The sequence below is a fragment of the Panthera onca genome, chromosome F2, assembly GCF_046562875.1.
Source record: "Panthera onca isolate mPanOnc1 chromosome F2, mPanOnc1 haplotype 2, whole genome shotgun sequence".
NCBI classification, from domain to species: domain Eukaryota; kingdom Metazoa; phylum Chordata; class Mammalia; order Carnivora; family Felidae; genus Panthera; species Panthera onca.
Window position 1 is genome coordinate 24,242,120 of NC_138356.1, and position 25,972 is coordinate 24,268,091.

Here is a 25,972-nt window from a genome sequence, read left to right on the forward strand (position 1 = left end):
GGATACAAGCTGGATACCACCTGCACAATCATGCCTCCGGCCCCAGGCTATGACTAAGCTCCTCCTATGTGCTATCTAAGCTTGTAGCCAGGTGCCAATCACCTGAGAGGTAACTGCATTTTTATTTTTTGAGAGAGAGAAAACACACGTGCATGCGTGAGCAAATGAGGGAGGGATCTCATAAGTGTGAGATCACGACCTGAGCAGAAATTAAGAGTTGGCTGCATAATGGACTGAGCCACCCAGGTGCCTGGGTAATTTCAATTTTATCTGTCCTAACCAGGCTCTATGATGGGAAGAGCTGGATCCTAATCATAATTTTACATTTACATAGTATGTCATCGATTAATATTATAAGAGTGATTAAAATCATTATTTCCCTGAGATAAAAAACCAAACCTTATAAAATGGGCTGGTAACTTAGACTCTTTTCTGCAAGTTCAGACCAGGGTGTTAACTAACGTGTTAGCTAATGACCCTTCCAGGGCATTTTCATCTTTGCAAGGTATCTATCAGTCACAGCTCAACTCATTCTCAAATTGCTAGGGTGAACAGCAGGGGTGGGAATGAGGGACGAGGGCCGGCAGTGGGTGGGTATGGCCCCATCACCAGACACTCCTCCATTCCTACTCCTTAACCTGAAAGTCCAGCTTCTCTGGGATTTTTCCTTAACATGTTTTGACTTAGTAGGGTCCCCATAAGAATATCAAACCTTTCCCTTAATGGATGGAAGTGAGTTAGGAAATCTTGAAATACTAATTCAAAAAGCTCTTACACCAATGTAAAAAATTAAACAGGGATCTCTGGACCAAGCCAATTGAGATCAAAATTTGATGGACTTTATGTAGTAAAACTCAGCAAAATTTTAAACTTATTCAAAAGAAAACTGACAAAAATCTAACAGTTATTTGTTAATCTCTGGCACAATTATTTTTAAAATGTTAGAAAATGAATTAATGTATTTTACTTGACTTGAATAAGTTTCTTTCGGCACACAGGGAATTCCTAAGAAGATCTGACTTCAAAGAGTTGCACTCTTTTGGAGGCAATCTTGATTCCTTACATGTTAATTAAATTTCTGATAAAGAAGCTTATTTTGAATTGAAGCATATTATACAAATAAATGTGAAACACCGACTAAAATAGAAGGGCAAAATTATTAAAGGCTTATTTAGTTTTATTCTCAAGGGGCCGTTGTACTAAACCTGAATGAGTTACATAAATACCTTTGGCATTTGTTGGATCCTGTTCCTAAACACAATGTTCATATTTCATCTATAATAAGAAAAGCATCTCAAAGATTTGCAAGGCACTAGTCTTGCAAGCGGCCAGTTTGGTGTCTTGAGTAAAGTGAGATTGGCGGAGTCAGCTTAATCCATGATGGAAAGTTGTGAGCGGGGTCCTCTGGCTGTCGGGCAGCTGCCGCTCAGAGGAGTCTCCTGGCTCTGTGAGCGTGCATGCAGAGCTCTGCCACTCGCCAGCAGACAGAGGCTCTGTCTCCAGGAGCACATGGGATGGAACATGGATGCTATCACACTTGTGGCTTTCATCATGTATGTGAGAAAGCCATTGCTGCTTTAACTCTTCGTATTTACGGCATCAGGAAAATGTCACGTTTCAGAGATAAAGGAGATCGAACCTGCTGCGGTTTGTACCGTCTAAGCCAACTCTGATTTCTATAGTTAAAACAAGGGTGACATGTGTCCCAAAAACCTGGCTTACCCTCCCCTTAGAACGTTGTCTTTTTGCTCCAGTTTTCACCAAGTTGATCTCCGCAGGACTGAACGCTACCTCGTATCCCATGCACACCACACACAGCATCTCCTCCTTATGTTCTCTGTTTAATCAAAGTGGAAAGCCATGCCTCTATGATCCCCAGGTTTAAAAAAGTATGTTTCTAATGGCCCGGAAGTCTGGATAACTGTGTGACCCTCTCATTATTACGGCATAAGACTAATTTTCGTGAAATTTGTATTGCTTGAACCTACTTGTTAAATCATTAGAACACCCGGCCACCTCAAGGCCTCAGTTTCTGAATGGGGCTGGACTCGAGAGGGCAGGTGGAAGAGTTTTTTCAAGAAAGATCCTCAGAAACAAGATTCCCATAACACAGTAGGTTCCCCTGTTATGTGTAATGACCCACTAAATGGCGACACATCTCACAAAATGTAAACTATATATGGTTATTTACAGTTTATAAAGCCCTATGATACCCACTCTCTCATTCAACTGTTAAAACAACTCTCTTGTGAAGAAAGAGGCAACTATCAATTCCCATTTACAATAACTTTTTTGCACCCCAGCCTGCGTGTATTAACGAAGCCTCTGGAATCTGCTTGTAGAAGAGCTGGTGATAACAGGGAAAGGGGTGACGGGTAGCAGAGGTTGATATGGAAGAGTACAGGAGGCCTAAATAAGGCAAATAATTAATGCTCTCCTCAGTAGTGAATTCCCATATTTTAGGTGATTTCCTCCAAAATCACTTTACCTACTTAACAGCCTCTTCATTAAAATGGCTTACAAGGCATTACAGAAAAATTCAACCTTCCTGAAAAAAATCACTTACGTTAAAAACTGAACATTAACCAGAGCCCCAGTAGAAGATCATCTACAATGGTCTGATAATCTACAATGCTTTTTAAAGATATGATAGGACTACTAACATTACAGAAAAGAAATAAAGATAGAATATAAAGTAGAATTTTGATTTGCAAAAGAGAACGAGAATCCTTTTCTCCAACTGAATTTAAGAATTTCAAATTCCTGGCTCTTCACAATAACTTGGAAGAGACTCAGCTTTTTTTTTCTAAAATTGGGAGAAGTTTATTTGGATCCATAATGTGCACTGACTCATGGTTGACTCTGGGTTTTAATTACTAATAAGTGAAATGAATCAAGTCAAGTAATCTTGTGAGGAACTGTTCCATTGAACGCTATTTTTTGAGCTTAAGAAAAATGACCAGGAAAAAGAAAGAGGTAAGACAAGAAAAACTTTCAAAAGGAAAAAAAGACAAGTGAGCATCTGGCAAACAGGTTTTTAAAAAACAGTAAGCTCTTAGGCTCTGCTCTGATTTATCCCATATTTTGGTGATGTCAACCAGGTAGGGATGAGCTAGTATTTTTATAGTGAGTATAAGCTGACTTCCTGGAGTTTCCATATCTGTTTACGGGAAGCACTCACATGTATCACTAGACCAGCTCACACCTATGAAGAATGGAGATAAGAGTTTGGCTTAACCTCAAGTTCTTATTTCCCAGCCTTGCCTTTGTTATGATTTTTTAATGCTGTTGACATAGTTAAGGAAAAAGGTACCTGTAACATGCACTTTTGCATTTTCTTTACTTCCTTCACTACAGTCAGATTATAGCATGATGAATTATGAGAGCTATGTTTCCTTCCTTTAAAGCTGGTTTATAAATGCCCAAGAAAACAGAAGCACTGGCAGTGTTTACAGCCTAAGTAGTGAGAATTTAATTCACTCATTCATCAAATATTTACCGGAGCCCTTACCAAAGTGCCCTGATCTAAACTAGCTCCTGGGGTGTACCAAAGTGAGCAAAGCTGCTTTCAGGGCCTGGCTTTCTGATCTAGTTGGAGAAAGAGATGTGAAACAAACATACTGAACTAGACGAGAGCTCAGACAAATGGGCATTTAGGTGGAAGGGGGTGGCAGTAGAGTGGGAGGGTATGGGGTTGGGTACACCCTCCATGAAGAGGAGACTTGATGCCTAGACCTGAAGACAGAGCAGCCCTGAGCAGCTGGCTGGAGCCAGGCCACCAGGAAGAGGGAAGGGATGAGCAAAGATGTCCTTTAGAACTTCAGGAAAGCTGTCGTGGCTGAATCATTCAAGCCATGGAAGAAACAGGGAGAGTGGTAAGAAATCATAAAATACCTTTTTATTTAAAAAAAATTTTTTTTAACATTTATTCATTTTTGACAGTGAGAGAGACAGAGCATGAATGGGGGAGGGGCAGAGAGAGAGGGAGACACAGAATCTGAAACGGGCTTCAGGCTCTGAGGTGTCAGCACAGGTCTCGATGCAGGGCTCAAATTCACGGACTGTGAGATCATGACCTGAGCTGAAGTCGGACGCTTAACCGACTGAGCCACCCAGGCGCCCCTTAAAATACCTTTTTAAATGAAAAAGCATGGGGTGCCTGGGTTAAGCATCCAAATTTGGCTCACGCCATGATCTTGCAGGTTCATGGGTTCAAGCCTCGTGTCAGGCTCTGTTCTGACAGCTCAGAACCTGGAGCCTGCTTCAGATTCTGCATCTCCCTCTCTCTGCCTCTCCCCCAATCGTTCTTTCTCTATCCCTCTCTCAAAAATAAACATTAAAAAAAGTATGGAAAATATGTCTTTTATGTAGGAGTTTTGAAAAAAATGATGTCATTTTTCATATTCAAGTCCAAACCTGGCAACATGGAATCCAATCTCTAGTTGTGAAAACAGGTGCAGCAGGCACACCTGTGCACCAGTTCCTTGGGCTTTAGGCCTCCACATCCGACCTGGTGCTTCTGTCCCCTGTACAACTACATCTGTGACAGGCCTGGCAGGGAGAGTGCTGGGCCAGGGACAGCACAAGGCTCCCTCCTGACATTACTGGCCCTGCTGTTACCCCCTGAAGTTCAGGAGAGGCTGGGAGCAGCAGTCACTGACACGTCACGGTAGTCCTGGAAGCCTGCCCAGTCGAGTGAGCACCGTCCCAGCTTCAGGCAGTCTGGCCACAGAGTCAGAGAACAGGGTAACTATTCCATTCCACTCTACATTCCCACCTTATTTCCTTTCTTCGAATCTGTGTGCTTCAATGAAGGCAGTACAAACAAACGCCTAAGGTTCTCAATTGCTTTACATTTTTTTTCAAATGTTTATTTTTGAGAGAGAGTGGAAATGGGGGAGGGGCAAAGAGAGGGGGGGACAGAGGATCCGAAGTGGGCTCTGTGCTGACAGCAGTGAGCCCGATGTGGGGCTTGAACTCACAAACCATGAGATCATGAGCTGGACCAAAGTTCAAAACTCAACTGACTGGGCCCCCCAGATGCCCCAGGTTCTCAACTGCTTTAAGCCAATTCTCTTCCATCCTTTAGCATGATAACCATGTCCTCTGGGGCTCAGAGTTTACAAACCTCTTCTTTTGTCTATATCCTTTTCTAAACGATCTTTTTCCAGAAAAGAGTGGTTCTCTGAGGGCCACTCATATGCTATCTCAGCCAAATTCCTCACTTTAAAACTCCTTAAAATATTTTTCTCAAGAAACAGTACTCTGAACATGTCTTAAGAAATTACTGAAGACAAGAGTTAAATGGGGTAAAAACGCCCAAATGAGAACTGTCATTGAAACAACAGGTATGGAAGGGTGATCTTGGGCACAGCGTTGCTCTCGGCCTCTGAATGTGAGGGGCTTGAGATATTCAGAGCTGCTCCCCTACATCTTGAACCTTTCTTTAAAAACAAGGTTGAGACAGTTTCTCGATTCTAGCAGGTGATTTTTACCCGCAGGACCAAGACAAAAAAGGGAAGAAAACATTTTGTTAAATCTTATACATTTGGTACTTTTTAGATCAGAACAGAAACCTGAGGAAAAGTTACAGGAGTCAGCAAATTAATAGCACCCCTTAGAGTTTTCACTCTTTCTTTTAAAAAATGTTTATTTTTGAGAGAGACAGTGTAAGCAGAGGAGGGGCAAAGAGAGAGGGGGACAGAGGTTCCAAAGCAGGTTCTGCACGCTGACAGCAGTGAGCCCAATGCGGGGCTCGAACTCACAAACTGTGAAATCATGACCAGAGTTGAAGTCAGATGCTCAGCCAACTGAGCCACCCAGACGCCCCAGAGCTATCACTTTTTAAGTGCTAACCTGCTAGTAAAGGATCAGTATCTACTGATTCTTTATCTGCTGCATTATTTTTACTATCTACTGGTAACATGATTCCCCACGTTCTCTTATCTGTAAGAATTAAACAGGGGCCCACAATAAGTCTTCTGAAATACGCCTCCTGTGCATTTCCTACGGAGATACACCACTACTCCCTATTCAACAAAGCAAAAGAAAGGTCCACAGACCTTCTGGGCTCAAGTTGGTTGGTTCCATGTCCCCTGATCTCCCTGAGGAGGATATAATTATTTTCTCTCAAAGCCAACTTGAAGCTTTGCTTCAGGATAATATAAGGTGATGGTACACAAATGGATCCAACTCCCTGAGACTTAAGTAACAAAAATTCTCCACAGCCTATGAAATAACAGCAACAGAATAATGATTAGCACTATCTGGGTGGCAAACTAAGATGGTCAGTAACTATTAAAGTTATCATCTCCCTCTGTTGCTAATGGCGAACAAGTGATTTTGAGAGCAGCAGCTGCCAGGAGGTAGTTATTTCTAGTTGTTATTCTGCCATTACTGGGGCAGGATGAAGGGGAGAATGTCACCTTATGTTCTTAAACTTTTGCTATTTTGTAAAACCAAAACACTAACAGTAACTACTGGAGGGTCCAGGAAGTACTGAGCAGATACTGAGACATTATAAAGAGCCATGGTTTATGACAATATAGCAAGAAGTTCTTCCCTCCTCCCCCCCCCCCCCCCCCCCCCGCCAGCAATCTCCAAAACCTTAATGGAAGCTTTTTTTTCCTATTATTTATTTATTCATTCATTCATTCATTCATTCATTTAATGAGAGCATGCTTTCATGCTGGGGCAGGGGAGATACAGAAGGAGAGATGGAGAATCCCAAGCAGGCTCCAGGCTAAGCATGGAGCCCAGCGTGGGGCTCAATCCCATGATCCTGGGCCAAAATCAAGAGTCTGAGGCTCAACCAATGAAGTCAGCCAGGTGTCCCTCTCTTTGTTTAAAAAAAAAAAAAAAAGCTTTTAAAAGAATGTAGAACTTTAAACTCAGAGCTACTGAAGGGGAATGTCAATCCATCAGCTATTTTCTACAAAAACAAGTGGCAAAACTCTATATCTGAAGTATCATTAAAGCAAGGAATCTGGAAAGAGGAGTAACACAATGAAAGTAAGGAAGACATAAAAGGTTACTTGAGAATTTTGTTTTCTCTATTGCATCATCCAAATAGTATACATATATTTTTTTACTGTAGTTAGAAGAGTTAACATGATATCTACCCTCTTAACAAATTTTTATGTGCACAATATTGTTAACTGCATGCACAATCGTCTTGCTTAACTGAAACTTCATACCTGTTCAACAGCAGCTTCCCATTTCCTCCTCCCTCCAGCCATTGACAACCACAATTTTAGTCTCTGTTTCTAGGAGTCTGACCATTTTAGACACCTCACTTAAGTGGAATCATGCAATATCTGTCCTGTGACCGGCTTATTTCACTTACTATAATGAATTGAGCATTGAAAAGATAGCTAGGTGAAATTTTTAGGAAGTAGTTAACTGGCCAAAAGTATATTTGATTAAAAACTGTACAACACAGTAATCTCAAACTATATTACCACTACCCCCAAAAGATTTTCAACAGAGAGGATGTGGCTAGCACTTGGGTAGGAGTTTATGATACTAGTATAATCAGAGATCCTTGCATTACAAGCCTTTCCCTTTCATTATGTAGATTCCTCCCATTTAAACTAATCATAAAAGTCAATAATTAAAACAAGCTTAAGAAAATCATTTGCTAGAGTGTCCTGCACAGTTTTACTTTGCATCTGCAGAGATCAAACTGCTTCTACTAGGATCACTAGGTTGTAAGGTGAAAGCAAATGGAAAAATCCAGGAGTGCATTTAAAATTAGAGGCCAGGGCATAACCAAAGGTATAGCACTAGCTCAAAAGTTAGCTGAGGGCCAGGAAGCCAGTAAGATTAGAGATGCCAAGTATCCCATCTATAAGCAAACTGAAAAGCAAGTAATTCAACGCTTGGCTATTAGGGAAACTGTGGTCTAAAATAAAATATGCTCAACAGAGAAGAGCGGAGAGGCCCTTCCCGAAAGTTTATGCTAATTACCAATAAGCAATATTAACTTTAAAATAGGTGGAGTTTGGGATAAAGATGGAAACCCTGAAAACTTTGACACCTATGTCAATATAACACAAAAAACATGACCTCTTCATTTTCCAAGTAATGTTTCAGATACTCAGAAGTAAACAGTGACCATAAAGTTTTTATTTTTTAAAGAAACTTCAAAAGTCTGAAAGTATAAGGTTGAACCTTGTGCAAGTGCCAGTTTTTGAACATCAAGAAGTTCAAGTATCATAAATTTTGTATGGTTCAACCAAAGAAAAGAGAAGCTTAATTCAATGCTAAGAATAAAAATCTGAAGACACGCTAATATTCTGTGGCTTCCAAAGGACATTTACTTCTACAGGAAAATATTACTGAAGCAAGAAAAGGGTTTTTAATATTCTATGCTAAATGTACGCCTCAAGTCACATGATACTGTGGCCATTCGGTGGCCATGTAAATAAGCCTAAAAATCATATTTTCCATTTATAACCATCTTTTTTTTTCTTTTTTTTGTCTACAATATGACAATTCTATTCCCAATAGATTTCTCCATCCCTCTCTTTGGACCCCAAATCCAGCTATTCATGGCAAAACTTCAAGCACATAGTCCTTCTGTGCCCACATACACCCCACTTCTCAATCTATAATTCATCGCGATCTCCTACTCACTCCATCCCTTCTCTACTGCTCTACTTTCTTCCAACTTTGGCACACTGACAGTCCCATCTGTCCATGGCAGGTTCCCCCCACCCCTTTCCTTTTAATACACCGGTGATCTAATCATTCCAGCATAGAATGTGACAATTTGTATCAGCCTTAGTCCCTCTGCCATTCCCATACAGTTGAGCTCTGTTGTTTTAAACAATGCATAGGAGATTTGGTCTCGTAACTTTCCATTTCTGCCATATCTAGATCTTGGTGCCTTTCTCAAAAAAAAAAAAAAAAAAAAAAAAAAAAAAAGAAAAAAAGAAAAAGAAAGAAAAAAAGAAAAAATCATTCTCTGTGGTAGTATTAAAACAACACACCCCTGAAAGTAACTTTCTCGATTCCTGAAAATGTGCACAGTCCGAGTGACCCGACGTTAAGTATTAGGGAAGTAGTTTGTGACAGCAAGGGGATCTCAATGTGCTTCCACATTTTGCGATGACGGCCAGGTTCAGAACAGTGCAGGTACATTTCTGACTCTCATTCCATTGGAATTAATCATTTTCTAACTTTGATTCTGGCAGTTACAGAAGCAAATATGGCGATGTTACCAACAGAATGACAACCAAAATATTTGATATCCCACTGTTTTGAACGACCATGCACAACCACCCGCCCTGCATTTACATACCTTGAATTTGCTATTTCCACTTTGGTTCTCGCCATGGCAGCTGCCCTTTGCGCGCCTTCAATTGCTCGGTCCACCTTCTCCCTAGTTTTTGTATTTCTTATTGGTATAAGCTGCTTCCTTATTCCACGGACCAGAATATTATTTTTGTATTTCCCCTCTTCTTTGGAGCCGTCGGGAAACACGGTGCAGCCATATCCATGCCTCTTGTTATTTGCCCACTCTCCTTCATACTTCATGCCGTTGGAGCGCTCGCTAATGCCAAAACCATTTCGCTTGTCGTTCTTCCACTCGCCCATGTACGTTTCCGTGGTGGTGGCGTCGACGTGGTCTTCCACCGGGCAAAAATCACAATCTACGTCGCCGAAGCTGATCGTGGAGTTGGCATCGCTGGAACTAATTCTGCTCATGGCCGCGTCGCTGCGGACCGAGCTGCGTTTGCTGGAGATGGAAGACTTAGATTCGGACTTGCGAAGTTTCATACTTCCGAGAAGGGAGCCCCTTCGGAAGAGGCCGCCCTTCTTCTTGCCCGCGAGCTCCGCGTCGGCGTGGAAGTTGAGCACGAAGCCGCCGCGGGTGCCGGCGGGGCTGTCGGCAGCGGCCGCGGCGTCGTGGAGCACGCTGCCATTGCTCTGCTCGCTGCGCAGCGAGGCCATGGACGTGCGCAGCGGCGAGCGGATCACGGTGGCCATGCCGTAGGGCACGCTCTGGCGCACGCCGTAGCCATGCCGCATGCCGCCGGCCCATTGGCCCTGGTAAGTACCTTCGAGAGAGACGGCAAGAAAGCACAGTGTGAGTCGGGGGCGGAAGGGGTGCGATCTCGCCTGCCAGCACCTGGGTGCGCCCCAGGAGAGCCCGGTGCTCAGAGCAGGCAGGCTCAAGGTCAAATCCTACACGTATCCAAGTCAACTCTAAGTGACACCTTACGTTTCATCCACTTGTGAGTTCCCGCCCTGTAATTTTGTGTCAATGGTTTCAATGTAATTGTTTAGCATTTTCCAAGTTTGGTAATTTTCCTTTTCATTTAAAAATTTATACGAATGTTTCAGATGAAACCACCACTTTCTAATACAAAAAGAGTGATCATTAGAAAACAACTTTTCTCCCCTGATCAAAATCCCTCATCGGAAGGCAGTGTCACAGAAGATGAAATGAGTTCTCTTCCTGAATTTTAATTTTACTCATTCAGCTGAAAAGCTCTAAAAGCTCTAGGTCTGTCACAATAACATTCCAACAAGCTAAAAGACTTAAAATTGTTAATGATCAGGACATGGGTCATCAAACACATTATTTTACTTTACATTTTCTGTCTTCCATGTTCACCATCTTTTTTTAGGGCAGGGAAAACTTTAATATTGAGGATTATTTAGATTTGGGAGAAATTTTTGAAGCGAAGAGTGATTTGACAAATATGATACAGATCCTGAATATTGTGGGACATGAAAAAAATGGGCAATTTAACATTTTGTACTTCCAGGTGAAATGGTCAAAGATTTGCCCTATATTCCTTGCCAGATTTCTGCTTTCTCCCCGTCATTCTCTTCATGGATTTCCCTAGTCACTGCCACTACATGAGCCACATCATGGACTAGAAGCACTCAGAGAGCAGGAGTTCCCTCCTAAGCGAAGACAAAGTTTCCAGTCTCACGGCTTATGTGTCTTGTGGTCTGCAGGTGTAGATGACTTTACAGTAAACAGCTATGATGGCTCAAAAGAATATGCTATTTACCCCTAGAAAAACTGGACTAAGGGCAAAGTAAAACTTCCATTCTTTAACAGTCTGGAATTCATCTCAGAGCAAAGGGGTGTTTGACAGTGTCCCTCAAAACTCTGTTGACACCAGATGACTTCAATGAATATTATGCCTTTTTAGGAATAGGATAATCTCTAATCTAAAGCATTTGTGCTCAGTAGACTTTTCTATTAAACAAGTTAGCAAAATAACATAGTGCTGCTTTTAAAATAATCACATGAAAAACTGAATACTAAAATTAGGGAACTTATGGGTGGCTCAGTCAGCTGCAGGACTCTTGATTTTTAGCTCAGGTCATGACCTTATGGTTTGGGAGTTTGAGCCCCGCGTTGGGCTCTGCCCTGGTGGTATGGAGCCTGCTTGGGATTCTTTCTCTCTGCCCCTTACCTGCTCGCTCTCTCTCTCTCTCTCTCTCAAAATAAATATAACTTTAAAAAATATTAGGGAACATAGGGAAAAAATTAAATTTAGGAGTTTAGAATTTTCTTTTCAAAATCAAGGCCATTTCCTTTACTTAAAGGCACATTTTAAATTACAGTATCCCCCAGAAGTTATCTAGAAATTTTAAGATGTAAGTACTTCTGTATGATTCATAGTAACTCACAATATCATAGAAGATAAATTACAGCGATATAAGTATTTGATGTAATCAAATGTCTTGACCTCTCTCAGTTTCTGATTATATAGATCCACCTTGCAGTTGCCTTTCATTTTATATTGCTACACACAGATTTCCACTGTGTGGCATACATTTACTTTTTAAATACTGAGCAATGATGCTAGTGGTTTTGTACCATTGTGTTAATACGTGCTGATTATTTCATTGCATTTAGAAGTTAAAACTGTAATGGATCCAAAATCAAAAGTTTTGACTCATTTCAAGACTACCTTCTCTTTTTGTTTATTCTGATATATTTATGTCCTATAAACAGACCTAACAGCAGGGCAACAATGAAATTCTAGGATGCCTGGTACTATGAATGTCCTATTCTAGGCAAATGTAAAAGTTTGAACCTGACCTTTATGAACTTCTAAGAAGGTAGGTGGGCCATAGCTTTCTCAAAAGGAGTAAATCCAAAAGGATAAGATAGTCATTTAGACAATTCAGGTTAAGAAGGTTTCTACTGAATATTAGCCATTTCCAAATACACCACCTTAACAGGGAAGGGAATTAAATTATTAGGAAATTTGAGCTTTGACTTTTCCTTTGTCTATATAGATAAAATACAAGTTCTAGGATAAAAGTTCTACAACTTGACTTACAAGTACTAAAACAACCTTTTTAAAAAATATTTTGTTTAGATAAACAAGGGATCCTATAATCATCTCCTACCTTTCTACATCATGACAAGTTAATTTTTCAAAAAATAGTTTCCAAAGGTGCTATCTGAGATCAATTAAGTTTTATACTTTTAGTAAATGTTTAACAGTGAGGGAGAATTAATAAGTAGCTTCCTTGAACTGGTATCTCCAAAAGTAAGACAAGCATTCAGAATTTCCAAATAAGTACTGCTTGAAAATCCAAGCAGTTTGAGGCAACAGCAGTAATTAGAAAGTTTATCTCTATGCTTAACTGTCAAACAGGGAAGTGGGGGGTGGGCAACAGCGTTGGCCACATTCCCATCCTATTTTGTTAAATCACAGTATATGGAAGACTTCCTCCATAGAATTGCTAAAAACCAATTTACAGTCAAACTGTTAGTAGTTCATCTGAAATTTAAAATAGGGTTAGTCAGTGAACTTAGGAAAAAAGGGCTTTTATTTTTATGAAGCAGGTGGGTACCAACTTCTCCCCGCTGTCCAAATAAAGTTCTAATTAGTTCCTCTCCATTCCTCAAATAAAGATGCGTATTTCACAAGTGTAAAAAGTATTTTGATGGGTTTTTAAATTACGTTCTATGATTTTTCATCTGGGAGCTGGTTTTCTAGATATAGCCATTTTAACTACAGCCTTGTAGTGGAAGGCATCCAGTTCCAGTAAAAGGTATACTGTGCTATGCCAAACTTACATCTACGTGCTATGAATGGGCATATGCAAGCATATACAGTTGATAAAGCAATGCATCTTCCTAGATATTTTCAATAGTTTTATGACTGGTGGAAAAAAATGAGGTGCAGATCAGAAGTTATGCAAAAAATTCTGGGCACCTAGATGTGATTTCATTACTATGGTACTAATTTATTTTTAATTAATTTTCAGGCAAGTTCTATGCCAGCAACACTTCACACAAATTACTGATAAAATAAGTGGTACTTCCCACATGAAACTTCTAGTTTAATGTCATCACAAAATACATGGAATCAGATTTTCCCTAAGTTTGACAGAAGGTGCACAGGGATGGGCATGTGGTGGTGCAGAGACAAAATAAGCTAATTCTTAAGTAAGAATAGGGAAGGTGATATTTCCTATTTTGGCCAAAACTTTTGTATAAAATAAGTTATTGCAATATACCTCTACTTAGAGCACCACTTCATGATTAAGGACCTTCTAATTAAATGGAGTGACATATGAAAGAAAGCAGAAAATCAACTTGCACAGAGGAGACCCTGAAAGTGATTTTTAAGGGTTTTTTTCCCTTCCTAATTGGTAGCATATTTGATTTCTTTTAATAGAAAAGGAAAACCACAGTCCTATGGTGATGCCAAATTTTAAGGGTTTAAAAAATTTTTAAGTTAGTTTTAAAACAGAAGGCAGATTATCCATAAAGTCATCCCAGTCACTTAACTGAGCTTCTAAAACACATAGAGGACCTTTGCTATGCTGCATATTATATATATATACATATATATGTATATACATACATGTATTTTATTGCTACATATTATATATATATATATATACACATGTATTTTATTGCTGCATATTATATACATGTATTTTATTGCTACATATTATATATACATGTATTTTATTGCTAAGTGTAATGAATATTCTAAACTAAGAGATTTTGTTTAATGAGTAGTAACTTTTAAAAGACTATTTTTAACCTTCCCAAACTGAAGAGAACTATCCTTGTCCTTCTTAAAAGGTTGTAAAATAACATGCACATTTAAAAAATAAATTTTGCATTCTACTTTTGAGCATGGAATTTAGTTATATTACAGATCTGGGGCCTCCAATAAAATCCAATCACAAGCTAGCATATTTATAGGGCTGTCAACCAAGGCACTATATGCCCATTCAGAACATTTAAGGGCCCGAATTAACTACTGTGGAGCTCAAGACCAATGCAACCCTTATAAAAGTATTATGGAAACAGTTCCCCCCCCCACCCCCGCCCGCCTCTTAATCCATGAGAACCATATCCTTTATTTATACTGTGGGATGGAAAGATGTCCGTTTTATCGAATTCTACCATTGTACTGTTTTGCATCTGAAATACAGCCCAAGTGTTCTGAGTAACTGAAGTGTACAAATTGTATAAGCTTTTATATAAGTAGTGGCCTGAGGTTGCAGTGGGCTGGAGAAACTTATAATTGGATCCTTTTCATACCCTTCAGCTCTGAGCTGCATAATTACGAAGCTGACACTGCCTCCTATAACCCTTTTCAATTAACTATGATTATGTTTATTACCAGAAAATGTATTTTGCCAAAGTATAACCCATTCATCCTTCTCCACTTATTGCACAAGGAAATTCATCAGGTTTTGCACCTGTTTCAGTAATGTATACTTTTTGTAATTAAAAAAAAAAAAAAGGACTCTGCCTCTACACAATTCATTTTGCAAATACTGTTAAATATTAAAATAAGGTGATTTTGTGCATAGCCAGCATGTTGAGGTCATACACCTTAGTGCAATTTGGTGATTCCATATTGCCACTCTCTGGAGTAAAGTGGCTAACTTAGCAACTGCAGGACCAGAGCTTTCTAATATATTTCTTAAAACGGAGGCTTCCTCGTTCCTTTCTGAGACATTTTCCTAGTAATTTGCCCAAAGCTCTCCAGGTCAACAATGACTACCAACCATTCTTTTGATTGAAAGCCACTTTAAGGAACGAATGAAAACTAGGAAGAAAAACCCACACCCTCTGAGCCCCACCTGCATCAGGTGGCCTCTCCACTTCCATAGCTAGGATATTTCCAAATGCACTCCAAATAAGGCACAATTCCCCTACATCCTAGTTATGGGGTTCTGTTTTCTATCTTTAGGCTACGAGAGGACCAGAAGCGAAATACGACTCCACGTGAAACCAATCCGGGGAGCGGTCAGCACCGACCGCCAGGCTCACAAGCCCAGGGCGTTCGCTCTAACTCCACGGGAGTGGCGTTTTCAAACCCGGCCGGGAGAGGGAGGGATCAGGAACGTAATGTGACGGGCTCAAGTGACAGCGTCCTCTCTCCAGCCCAACCCACCCGGGCGGCGCTCCCTCCTGGTGGCAGTGCAGCGCTGGCGCCGGCCAGGTATATTCACGCCTTGCTCCCCCGGGTGTGGACACACAGCCCGTTCCAAGAACCAGGGCAGATCAAACCCCCGCGCACTAGTCGCGTCTCCACGCTGGCGCGGGAGGTGGGTGGGAGGCTTTCCCAGGTGTTTTGGCGGGTTTCCGGACACGTGCGCCTCTCGTCCTCCCCGCTTCCCCGCAGCCTGGGCAAAGCCCACCGCACCAGCTCACGGAGCAGCCGAGCCGCCTGCGACGCTGCTCACCTCCGTCCCCGTAGGTCTCCACGCCGTACCCGTCCTGCAGCCCGTTACTCCAGGTACCCTCGTAGCGAGCGGGGGTGCACAGGCTCTGCCGGACCCCGTAGCGCCCCTTGAAACCATGTGACCACTCCCCCCGGTACATCCACTTGCCCTTCGTCTCCACCCCCAGCCCGTGCCGCTTGCCCTGCGCCCAGTAGCCCTGGTAGGTGTTGCCGCTGGGCCAGGTGTAGCCTCCAGCCACCTCGAAGCCGTGCGACCAGGAGCCCGAGTACTCGCCCTGGCCCTTGGGCCCCGTGCAGATGCCATGCCCGTGCGCCTTGCCCTCCTCCCAGCCGCCGCAGTAGGTGCCGCCATCGTCGAAGTCGAACCTTCCGCCCGTCATTCGGGGGGCAGCCCCGGCGCGCTCCCCGCGGGGGCACGGACGCGGGCAGAGCTGGGCACGGCAGGGTGTAGCTCGGTGATGGGGGCCCGGCGGGCGAGCTCACGACAGCGCCCCGGGCAGCTCGCGCCGCCGCTCGGCTCCAGTCCGACGCCGCCCCCGTCCTCCCCTCTTCTTTCGCCGCCGCCGCCACCGCCGCCTTCCTCCTCCTCCTCCTCCTTCCCCGCCGCCGCCCCGGCCAGCGCCGCGCGCGAGAGGACAGCCCAGGCTCCGGAGCGGACCTTCAGCTGCTCCCGCCCGCCCACGTGAGCCGGGCGCCGCCCCGCGCCCGCCCCTCGTCCCCTCCCCGGGCGCCGAGGCCCGGCCCCGCGGCGCTCCGGCCCCACCCGGCCCTGCCCCCAGCCCCGGGAGCCAACGCTTCCCCGGCGGGCGGGCGAGCGCGGGGAGCGGTTGGCGCGCGTGTGTTCGCGCAGTGGGATGCGGGTGGGGGGCGAGTGTACCCAGGGACGCGCGAGAATCCCTGCCGGTAGACGAAGGCGCGGCTGCATGTGTGGGGGCAGCTCGCGGGCGGCGGAGCCTCCTGTGTTTGTGTTTGGGGTTTATCAAAGTGGTTAAGCTCCTGTAAGTGCGACCACGTGTGCGTTGAGGGAAAACTCCTGTATGCGTGTTTGTCTGCATGGGGTTTGTAGTTGCATTTTTTCGGCATTCCAACTTGTGTACTGTTGCATTTGTCATGCTCAGCTGTCATCGTGAATTAACAGCTCCTAGATAGATGTATGCATGTGATATAAATCTCCGGCAGCCTAGATATAATTGTGCAGAATGTTCTTTTACACCTACCCATTTCTAAGCACATGTGTTTGCATTTATTTAATGAAGATACTGGGCGGGGGGAGCAATGAAATTTGAAAAGGCGCAGACTAAATAGATTAGCTTTTTATTTCTAATAACGAAGAGGATGTTTTTCATCTGTCTTTCCAGGGGTATAAGCTATTTCCTTTCACATCAGAGCCCCTAATGCCTCATTTGTTCTTCTGACAACCTTAGAAATTCTTCAGTCAGGAGCTATGTACCCAACAGGCAGACAGAGCAGTCTTTGAATATTGTGTATCTGGAATGTACACCTGGTACCTCTCCACCGGTATCCACAGTTTACCAAAGTAAATAGAAGATCTCAAGGAGGAATATGGTAAGTAAGACAGTGCTTAATGTAAACTTACAAAAAGCCTGTGACCTAAAAAACTGGGGACAGGTGTCAGCTGATCTACTTTCCAGCTACAACACTGCTTTGTTGAATTCACTTTAGGCAACTCTTTTGAACTTGCAAACCTCTGTGTCACTATCTGCCTAATGGGAATGACAAGATTTGTTTGCCCTTCTCTATGTTAGATAATAACGGAGTATGTTGTGGTATAGTGCAAAACCAAGAATTAGAGATTTGGTAAAAGGCAAGTTGAATAAGTTAGTATTGTCTCTGGTGAAAGCAGGCATTGGTCTCAACCTCACCCTCAAAATGTTTATGGGAGACACCTTTCTGTGGTTCAGCGCCGGGAGTCTTAGGTTGGCCTCTCAAGGATACTGCTTTGCAGAGTATTCATGATATTCCTAGGCTGAGAGGCTTTTGGATGACTGGGGGAGCACCAGAGGCTGCCAAAGTTTCTCTCAGTAGGTATTTGATAATCATAAAAATGATCTGATGTCAGGGTGTCAGGGTAAGGGAGCAGGAGAAAAATAGATTAAACTACACAGGAAAGGAACCGAAATTGACCTTGATTGGCTCTATCTCAGGATTGGAGCTGGCCTTTCCTGCTTATCTGGCTGAAATACTGAAAGAAAAAGTCTCAGTTTACACAGAACGAAATCACCAAAGAGAATTAGAAACCCTCATCCACGGCACCGCCTGCAGAGTCGCCCGGAATAGTGCTTACCCTAGTGGCCTGGAATAATTACGCGTCTTGCTCAGCATCTTGTCCTGGACTAGGGATTGATTTAGGCCACTGGGAAAACAAGGGCCCAGGACTTTGCAGCTGAGCCATAATTCCATTTCTCTGTTATGGGGTACACCACGATCAGGATCTAGCATAGAGACGCACATTGCCATCTATTGTGGGGTTCTATTTGATGTGAAAAACAGTGTAGTTACTCAAGTCAACATCTTTTTCTTTTTAAACTGTTTTTTCTCATGAAGTAACTTTTGTCCTTTTGCCTTTTTATTGTTTAAAAAATCTACACCCGTTTGTGTTAGAATCCATATAGGAACATCTCACGGCTAAGTTTTTGTTTGCAAGCATGGTGGAAACACTTTAAAAAAATTTTTTTTAATGTTTATTTTTGAGAGGGAGAGAGAGCAAGCGTGCGCGTGCACAGTAGGAAAGGAGGAGAGAGGGAGACACAGAATCTGAAGCAGGCTCCAGTCTCCAAGCTGTCAGCACAGAGCCCAATGTGGGGCTTGAACCCAGGAACCGTGAGATCATGACCTGAGCCAAAGTCGGACGCTTGACCAGCTGAGCCACTCAGGCACCCCAGAAACACTTTTTTAAAAAAACTTTTCCTAATGAGCTCTCATGCAAATGATGGATTTTTCTGAAATAAATTCTCACTGAGCAAGTTTCTGGCTTCTGTGACGGATGTCTACTCCATCTGTGGTGGGTGGACAGAGGATGATGATGCACACATATCTGGATAGAATATGGAGATTAGGGGAAGATAAGAGACAAGGCCATTTGTCTCTTTATCTCTTGCTGTCCGTAATAGATGTCTTCTTTGGAAGGAATCTTCATTAAAAGAGATAATCCACCACCAGATATGTGGTATTCCATTTCAAGTAATTATAATCCTAACCTGAGTCTGCCATTGGCTCTCTTCATGGGAGGAAATTAGTATCGAATTTTTGGTTCAAAATTCAAAAGAACAACTTTGGCACAGTAACCATTCAAGCCATGCTTCCACTTAACCTGCTGCCATCACAATGGAATGTTTCCCCAGTCACACTGATGTGTTTGTTAATGTAAGTGTTCAGGTTCAATGGTTGGAGAAGACTGGGAAAGAGAAGTAGGAGAAGGAGGAGGTGCTGACAGTGAGGGCATTGCATATAGTAAGAAGTGGAATAATGTTGTAGTTCACTAGTCGGGGTTAGTAATGTCCTTATTTTCCCTCTCACTCTGAACCTTTGCCCTGGATAAGGGGGAGTTGAATTTAGCTTTAAGAAGGGATTAGTAAGAAGAGAATGTGAATGTTGGTTTGACAGGTGGGATGGGGGAGGCCATCAAAGCCCAGGGGCCAACAACCACTCTAGCAGTTTCTTTTTCTCCATGCTCAAGATTCAACTATTATAGGCTTCTATTCTAAAAAAATTTGTAACAAAACGTAAGCCATTTTGAGTGTGAATGTCTAGTGACAACCTGTTGGTGAGGATGTTTTGTTTAGAATTTAATACTTTATGATGAAGATGTGCTTAAAAATGTATTGGGGACCCCATTTTATTTACATATTGGAATTGTTGAAATTCTTGGTAAATATTTACAAATGACAAAGTCTAATCTGTAGGTGTGTATGGTCTAAAGTGTGTTTGCTGCTTCAACGTGTGTAAAAAATCACATGCAATTAAAATTACTGCATTAGGTAAATAAATCAAACTGAGTATCATTATCGCATTTGTAATACAGCATTCATAAAAATTTAATGTAGTGTGGAATAGATACAAAAGTTAAGAAATATGGTTATAAGCTCTGCAGACAACTTGATATCAAAAGGGGAAGAAAATTCCAAAATTAATGGTCTTCAAAACTTTGAAGGCAAATACTAAGTGCCAGATGCAGTGCTAAGTTCTTTACATGCATTAATTCATTTAAATCTCATAATAACATAATACCCATGTGATTAATATTAGTGGTATAATTTTTTTTTTACAGAAGAAGAAAATAAAGTTTAAGACATTTATGTGCCCGAGATCATTCTGGGTAGAAATGGTCCAGCTGGGATTCAAACCAGGTCTGTCTGACTCTAGAGGTAGTTCGTTCTCTCTCTCTAATTTGAGAGAGTATGAGCAAGCTGGGGAGAGGGGCAGGGAATGGAGAGAGAGAGAGAGAGAGAGAGAGAGAGAGAGAGAGAATATCCCAAACAGGCTCTACACTCAGCATGGAACCTGACGTGGGGCTTGATCTCAGAACCATAAGATTATGTCCTGAGCCAAATGCTCAACTGGCTGAGCCACCCAGGCACCTCAGACATGGTTCTCTTTATTACCGTTCTTCACTGGAGCAAGGATTAGAGCTTTCAAATGAGGGAAGGAAGTGGCTGGGTGGAGAGCAGGAAGGGCTGGTGAAGGTGACATTTATTTCTTATGTTTTAGACTAGCTGGACAGATGAATGGTGATACTACTGTATAAAATCAAAGAAATGGAGGAAAGGGGCACCTGGGTGGCTCAGTGGGTTAAGTGGCTGACTTTGGCTCAGGTTGTGATCTTGCAGTTCATGAGAGCCCCCTCGACATCGGGTTCTGTGCTGACACCTCAGATCCTGGAGCCTGCTTCAGATTCTATGTCTCCCTTGCTCTCTGCCACTCCCCTGCTTGTGCTCTCTCTCTCAAAAATAAACAAACATTTAAAGAAATAATAGAGAAATGGAGGAAGAAGAGTAAATTACAGAGGTGGGAAGATAGGTTTGTTAAGGAGAAAAAGATTCAGACATATATCCCAGGGGAGATGTTCAGTAGACAGTTGGGTAATGCAGGTCAAAAACTAGAAATAAATTAGTCAATAAGTAAATAATTCTTAACTTGGCTCCATCTTCTCTAAGTCACTGCCCCATGTTCATCCAGGACTGGTGGCTCATGCCCTCTTCACCCCACACACTGTTCCCTGTCATTGTCCTGAGCAGCTTTGTCCTGCCTCACAGTCCATTGTCTTTCTCAGCATCATGACCTTTATCCTAATGTATCATCAGACACAGTCTGGACCTTACTTTGACTGTGATGTAGGCCAGCTTGAAAGCTGGAAGTTTACAATCCTACTCTTTGACAACACTGTCTGGTCTTTTCCACACACTGAACAAGCCCTTGACTAACCAGCCGTTACTCCTTTCATGCACTATGTGTCCTCCTAGCCCTTCCCTACCCTGCCTGAAGGCCCTGGTGAATGATTTCTACCACACTGTGCTTTACACAGTGATCTCCTGGTGCCTGCCCAATCCCCAATCTCATCCCCTGCTCTTAGGAAGCCCCTTCTGGAGACAATCACATCATGTACCGAATGCCATTGCCATGGCAAATGTCAGTCTTTCCACACACACAGCAGATCTCTTCCCAGGAAACTTCCAGATGCCTGTCACCTGCTCCCCTCTCAGCCCCAGCTGCTTCCCATTGAACAGGGGCCTTTCTTTTCCCTCACAGAGGAGAAGGGCTAACTTGGGAACATCTTCCCTCTTTTTCCTCTCTTTGAAACTTAACATTGGTTCTCATTTTCTTCCTTTTCCCATCTACTCTGTCCCAGAGGAAAAGATATCCCTTTTCTTTTCCTTGTTCTGGGTCAATTCCTCCTCTCATTTGAATATGCTGTAATTTCTTTTCTTCTGTCCAACAAACATGCTCATGTGTCCTCCATGTAAAAACAGTCCGAATTTCCTGGTTTACCTCAAGTGCTCTATGTTTGTTCTTCTCGAAACTGCTGACCTTCTTGAAAGTCTATTACATTCATAAAACATACATATTCAAGTATCATATATGTTCATATATACATTCACGTATCCCAGCTCTCATTCGCAGGCCTCTGGATTTGGGTTCTGTCCTCATGAGTCTAATGAAGCTAATCTCACCATTAGGGACCTCCTAGCTGACAGATATAATGGCAGGTCTTCAATTTCTATCCCACTAGTGGCAGCTGTGAATTTGATACTTGTGAGCAGTTCTCTCCCTCAGCTTCTGAAAAACCCGCATCTCTCGCCTCTGCTCGCTCTGTACCTCTCCCACCACTGCGGCTGTCTCATCCCCTGTATGTTCTTCTTATCCCTTTCTAGTCTCCTTAATTTTAGGCTGTCTTTTGTGTTCTAAGCATTAGCTTCTTGGTAGCAGAATTTTGTATAATTGCTGGATACTTGTTGGGTTATCTTATCCAACTAGGCAATCCTGCCCTAGGGGCTAAGAGTCTAATTTAGAAATAGTCTAATTCAGGTATAAAAACACCAGCTGAGCCTTATTTAAGTCTTAAGGGCAGTGCTTTGGTTTCTTCCCATGACTTGTCCCTTGTGGCTCTCTGCCTGCTCTTCCTAATGGGCAGAGATCCACGTGGACTTAGTGTACATGTCCAATGATAAGGCTTACAAAAGGTTTCAGGAAAGTTCTCACAGTGACAAAGATGAGAACAGACTAAAGGGAGACTTAAAACAGGCAGTAAGCTTGAAGACACCGTGTGGCTGCAGGTCTGTACCAAAGACCCAGTACCTGAATGAAGCCAAACATAAAATGTACATGTGTCTGTGTTTATGTGCATGTGTGCAGATATGTACATGTATATATGAGTAGTGGGTTAGGTTTGGAGACGCAGAGAAGTAGAAGGCTCAGCCCTTGCTCCTAAGGGTATAAAACATCTCTTTAGAGGCAGAAGATCTAAAAAGAAAAGTAATAAAGGGACAAGGGAGACAACTACAAGCAGCAAATAGATGCCAAGTGTCCTAGGAGCTCAGAGGACAGAGTGATTTTTGTGGGCTACAGTACCTGAAGCTGTTTGTAGGAATCACATGCATATTGTTTCACTCTGTGGGTAAAATAGAAGGGGCTCTCTTGCAGACATCTATACAGGATGACCTTCTTGCGTGAAGAGCTGCCCTACAGAGGGAGGGAGTGAAGGGAACCCACGCCTGCGATGGTGAGCAAGAGGAGGCCTCCTGGAATCTGCAGACATAAGGTGATAAGTTCATTTCTCTTGTGCTACCTGGAAAGTCACAGTGCTTTATTCTGAAAATAGGAAGATGTTGAGGCAACTGGATATTGGAAATAGCACACATTGGGGGTGGCAAAGGAATATAAAAACATATTTGGAAGTGCTGGCGTTTTTTCGATTTTTACTTAAAATATAGTTAGTTAATACACAGTGTAGTGTTAGTGTCCAGTGTACAATATAGTGATTCAACACTTCGTACAACACCCGGTGTTCATGGGAGTGTTGGTATTAAGATGTTAAAAGTTTTGAAAATTGATGATTGAACCCTTTTATAATGAATTGAATAAAGAACGGAGGCACACAATTTGCTGAAGGCACAACTAAAGGTAAGTAGCTGGTAGATGCCTGATAGCTGAAGGAGAGAAAAAAAAAAATCAATCATTAGGAAGTAAAAAGAAAGGCAAGTTACAATTGGGGCATGAAGAGCTCTGGAATGGAATTTGAAATAATAGCCAATAATAGAAAAGGCTGTCTTCTAACTGAATGACACAGGAGAATGTTTTATCCTTGCCAACTGTTGCTGTCCTGATCCACAGCTCACCTCAACATGCACACTTCGAAGCCTTGTTGGATTCTTCAGGTGCTGACTGTGTTCCAGATAAAGCTTAAATTCCTCTTCCTTTCCTTAAACATGTCCTAGCATTTTTGTCATCGCTGGCGTTTTACTTATTACTTTCCCATGGCAAGCACTTGGTAAGGCTTACTGAGAAGTAGAAACACTCTATGGGGTGGCCATGGAGAGCAGCACTCAGATCTCCCTTAGAGAGACCCTGCAGTGAGGAGGGTACTTATCAGACAGCCTCTAGCTGGTGCAACTTCGGATATGCTGTGGTGGTCACATCAAGGCCACATTCTTCCCAGGATGCCCCCTCCAAAACAAAAGGCAAACTGCTGTATCTTATGCCTTCTTATCCAGAAAGGTAGCCCTCTTGGGCCCTGGAAGCAACACAGATCACACTTGCAAACTGCTGCAGCCTATGTGCTGAGTGACACGGAGGAAAGCTACCATCTTGGAGAGGGCTCAGAACAGGGAAGAGTTTTGCAGAAGGCCCAAGGTGTAATGCAGGCACCCCTGCCTCTTGGGCCATACGATCAGGCAGATCCTTTCGTGTTGGTGTTTGGTGTCAGTGGTGAGAAAAGATACAGTAGGGAGATCATGGCAAGCCCCAGTGGAAGAATCAAAATGCAGGTCCGTGGGGGATCTGAGGCAAGGCTATATCATCTGCAAAAGAGAATTGTCTATCTTTCTTTAAAAAAAAAAAAAGTTTATTTATTTTGGGGGGGGAGGGGCAGAGGGAGAGAGAAAATCATAAGCGGGCTCCATGCCATCAGCACAGAGCCCAACACGGGGCTTGATCTCATGAACCTTGAGATCACCTGACCTGAAATCAATAGCTGGACACTTAACTGATGAGCCACCTAAGAGCCCCTAGAATTGTTTATCTTTTGAGAAACAGTTCCTGGTAAGTTGCTTGACCTTGGTAGAAAAGGAATGCTTGATCATAGGACACCAAGGGACCAGTCATCTAGAATTTCCCATTATAAACTGGGTCTTGTGGAGCCTGCCAAAACAAAAATCAGAAGGGGTCAAAGTAGTATACTGTAAGTTGGATACAGTATGTACAGAGTCAAGCTGAGTGGAAGCAGGGGGCATGAGTAAGTTACCAGAACAGGTTGCCCAGACCCCCATATCTGTAGTGTTGCACTAGGACCCCTTCCCTAACTCTCACCTGTGGGAAGATTGGGGTTCTATACAACTAGCTGAAAAAGGAAGAAAAGCCTGCACTTGGGTTTATAGATGGAAAGGCTCAGTATGCAGGTGAAGCTGAAAATGAATAGAGGCTGCACTCAGGAGTGGTCTTGAAAGTCTCTAGAGAGGGAGAATCTTTCAGAGGGGCAGAGTTGTGAGTGGTAAACCTGGTCATCTATTTTGTGTGGAAGGAAAAGTGGTCTGAGGTAGGAATGCATGTAGACTTCTGGGTAATGGGTAACAGCCTGGGCATCTAGTCAGAGGCCTGGAAGGAAAGAGACTAGAAGATTGGAGACATGGAAGTTTAGGGTAGAGACGTGGGAATGAACACATGGGAATGGACAGGAAATGTAAAGAGTTTTGTGTTGCATGCCAATGCCTTCCATGGGAGAAGCACTGAAAACCCAAGCAGACAAAAGTACTCAGCCAGTTGATGTCAGCCCTCTTCCTTATCAACCACCCCAGATCTGGAATAAGGGACATATGAATTTAGTGGCCTCAGTGGCAGAGATGGAGGTTATACATGGGCCCGCCAAGAAGGACTCAGGCTTATCAAGGCTAATTTAGCTACTTCTGCCTCTGAATGTCCAACCTGTCAGCAACAGAGACTAGTTCTTGAGAATACCAATAATTTGCTTGGTGCCGAGTTGACTATATATTGAGCCCCTTCCAGCCTGGAAGAGCCAGTCGTTTATCCTCTCTAGGGAGAGACTCTCTTCTGGGTATCGGTTTACCTATTCTGCTCACAGAACCTCAACCAGTATCACCACTAGCCAGGAACTTATAGAATACCTGATCACAGGCATGGAATTTCGCACGTCACGAGTGACCAGGGGACCTACTTCAGAGTGAACGAGATCCTAAAATGAGCCCTGACCATGGGATCCATTGGTCTTACTACATGCTGCTTTACATATTAGATACTGCATACCTCTATTGTCTATGAGGAGCTAGCCTCACAGAGTGATGGAATGGTCTAAAGGCACAGCTCAAGTTCCAATTTGCTGGTAGTGATCTGCAAAGGTGGAGTGGTGCCCTTCAGGATGCAGTATATTCACTAAATCAGTTTCTGTGTAGCACTATGCTCAGTAGGAAGAACCCATAGGCCTGGGAACTAAGAGGTGGAAGCAAGTGTACTTCACTCAACCTCATGTCCAATGACCTGTTCATGGTCTTTGTTCTTCCTGTCCCTGTAAGTCTGGGCTTTGC

The 25,972-nt window shown here is 43.0% G+C and overlaps 2 protein-coding genes across 7 annotated transcripts in view; one reads left to right on the plus strand and one right to left on the minus strand.

Annotated features, from left to right (window-relative positions):
• The window catches only part of JPH1 (junctophilin 1), an 83,581-nt gene extending 67,294 nt beyond the window's left edge, over nucleotides 1-16,287 (minus strand). For 2 of the 3 annotated variants that reach the window (XM_060610745.3, XM_060610744.3), the window contains exons 1-2: nucleotides 15,703-16,286; nucleotides 9,305-10,064 (exon numbers count right to left, since the gene is read on the minus strand). In XM_060610745.3, coding sequence (XP_060466728.3) covers nucleotides 9,305-10,064; nucleotides 15,703-16,081 — 1,139 coding nt within the window. In that variant the 5' untranslated portion in view covers nucleotides 16,082-16,286. Of the gene's footprint in view, nucleotides 1-9,304; nucleotides 10,065-15,702 lie in introns of all 3 variants that reach the window. The other variant, XM_060610746.3, reaches the window with a different exon arrangement.
• A 234-nt stretch (nucleotides 16,288-16,521) lies between these two features.
• GDAP1 (ganglioside induced differentiation associated protein 1) overlaps nucleotides 16,522-25,972 on the plus strand; it is a 45,818-nt gene continuing 36,367 nt past the window's right edge. The window contains exons 1-3 of one of the 4 annotated variants that reach the window (XM_060610749.3): nucleotides 16,522-16,699; nucleotides 17,060-17,267; nucleotides 22,860-22,977. In XM_060610749.3, coding sequence (XP_060466732.1) covers nucleotides 22,936-22,977 — 42 coding nt within the window. In that variant the 5' untranslated portion in view covers nucleotides 16,522-16,699; nucleotides 17,060-17,267; nucleotides 22,860-22,935. Of the gene's footprint in view, nucleotides 16,700-17,059; nucleotides 17,268-22,859; nucleotides 22,978-25,972 lie in introns of those variants that run through there. The other 3 variants (XM_060610748.3, XM_060610752.3, XM_060610750.3) reach the window with 3 other exon arrangements.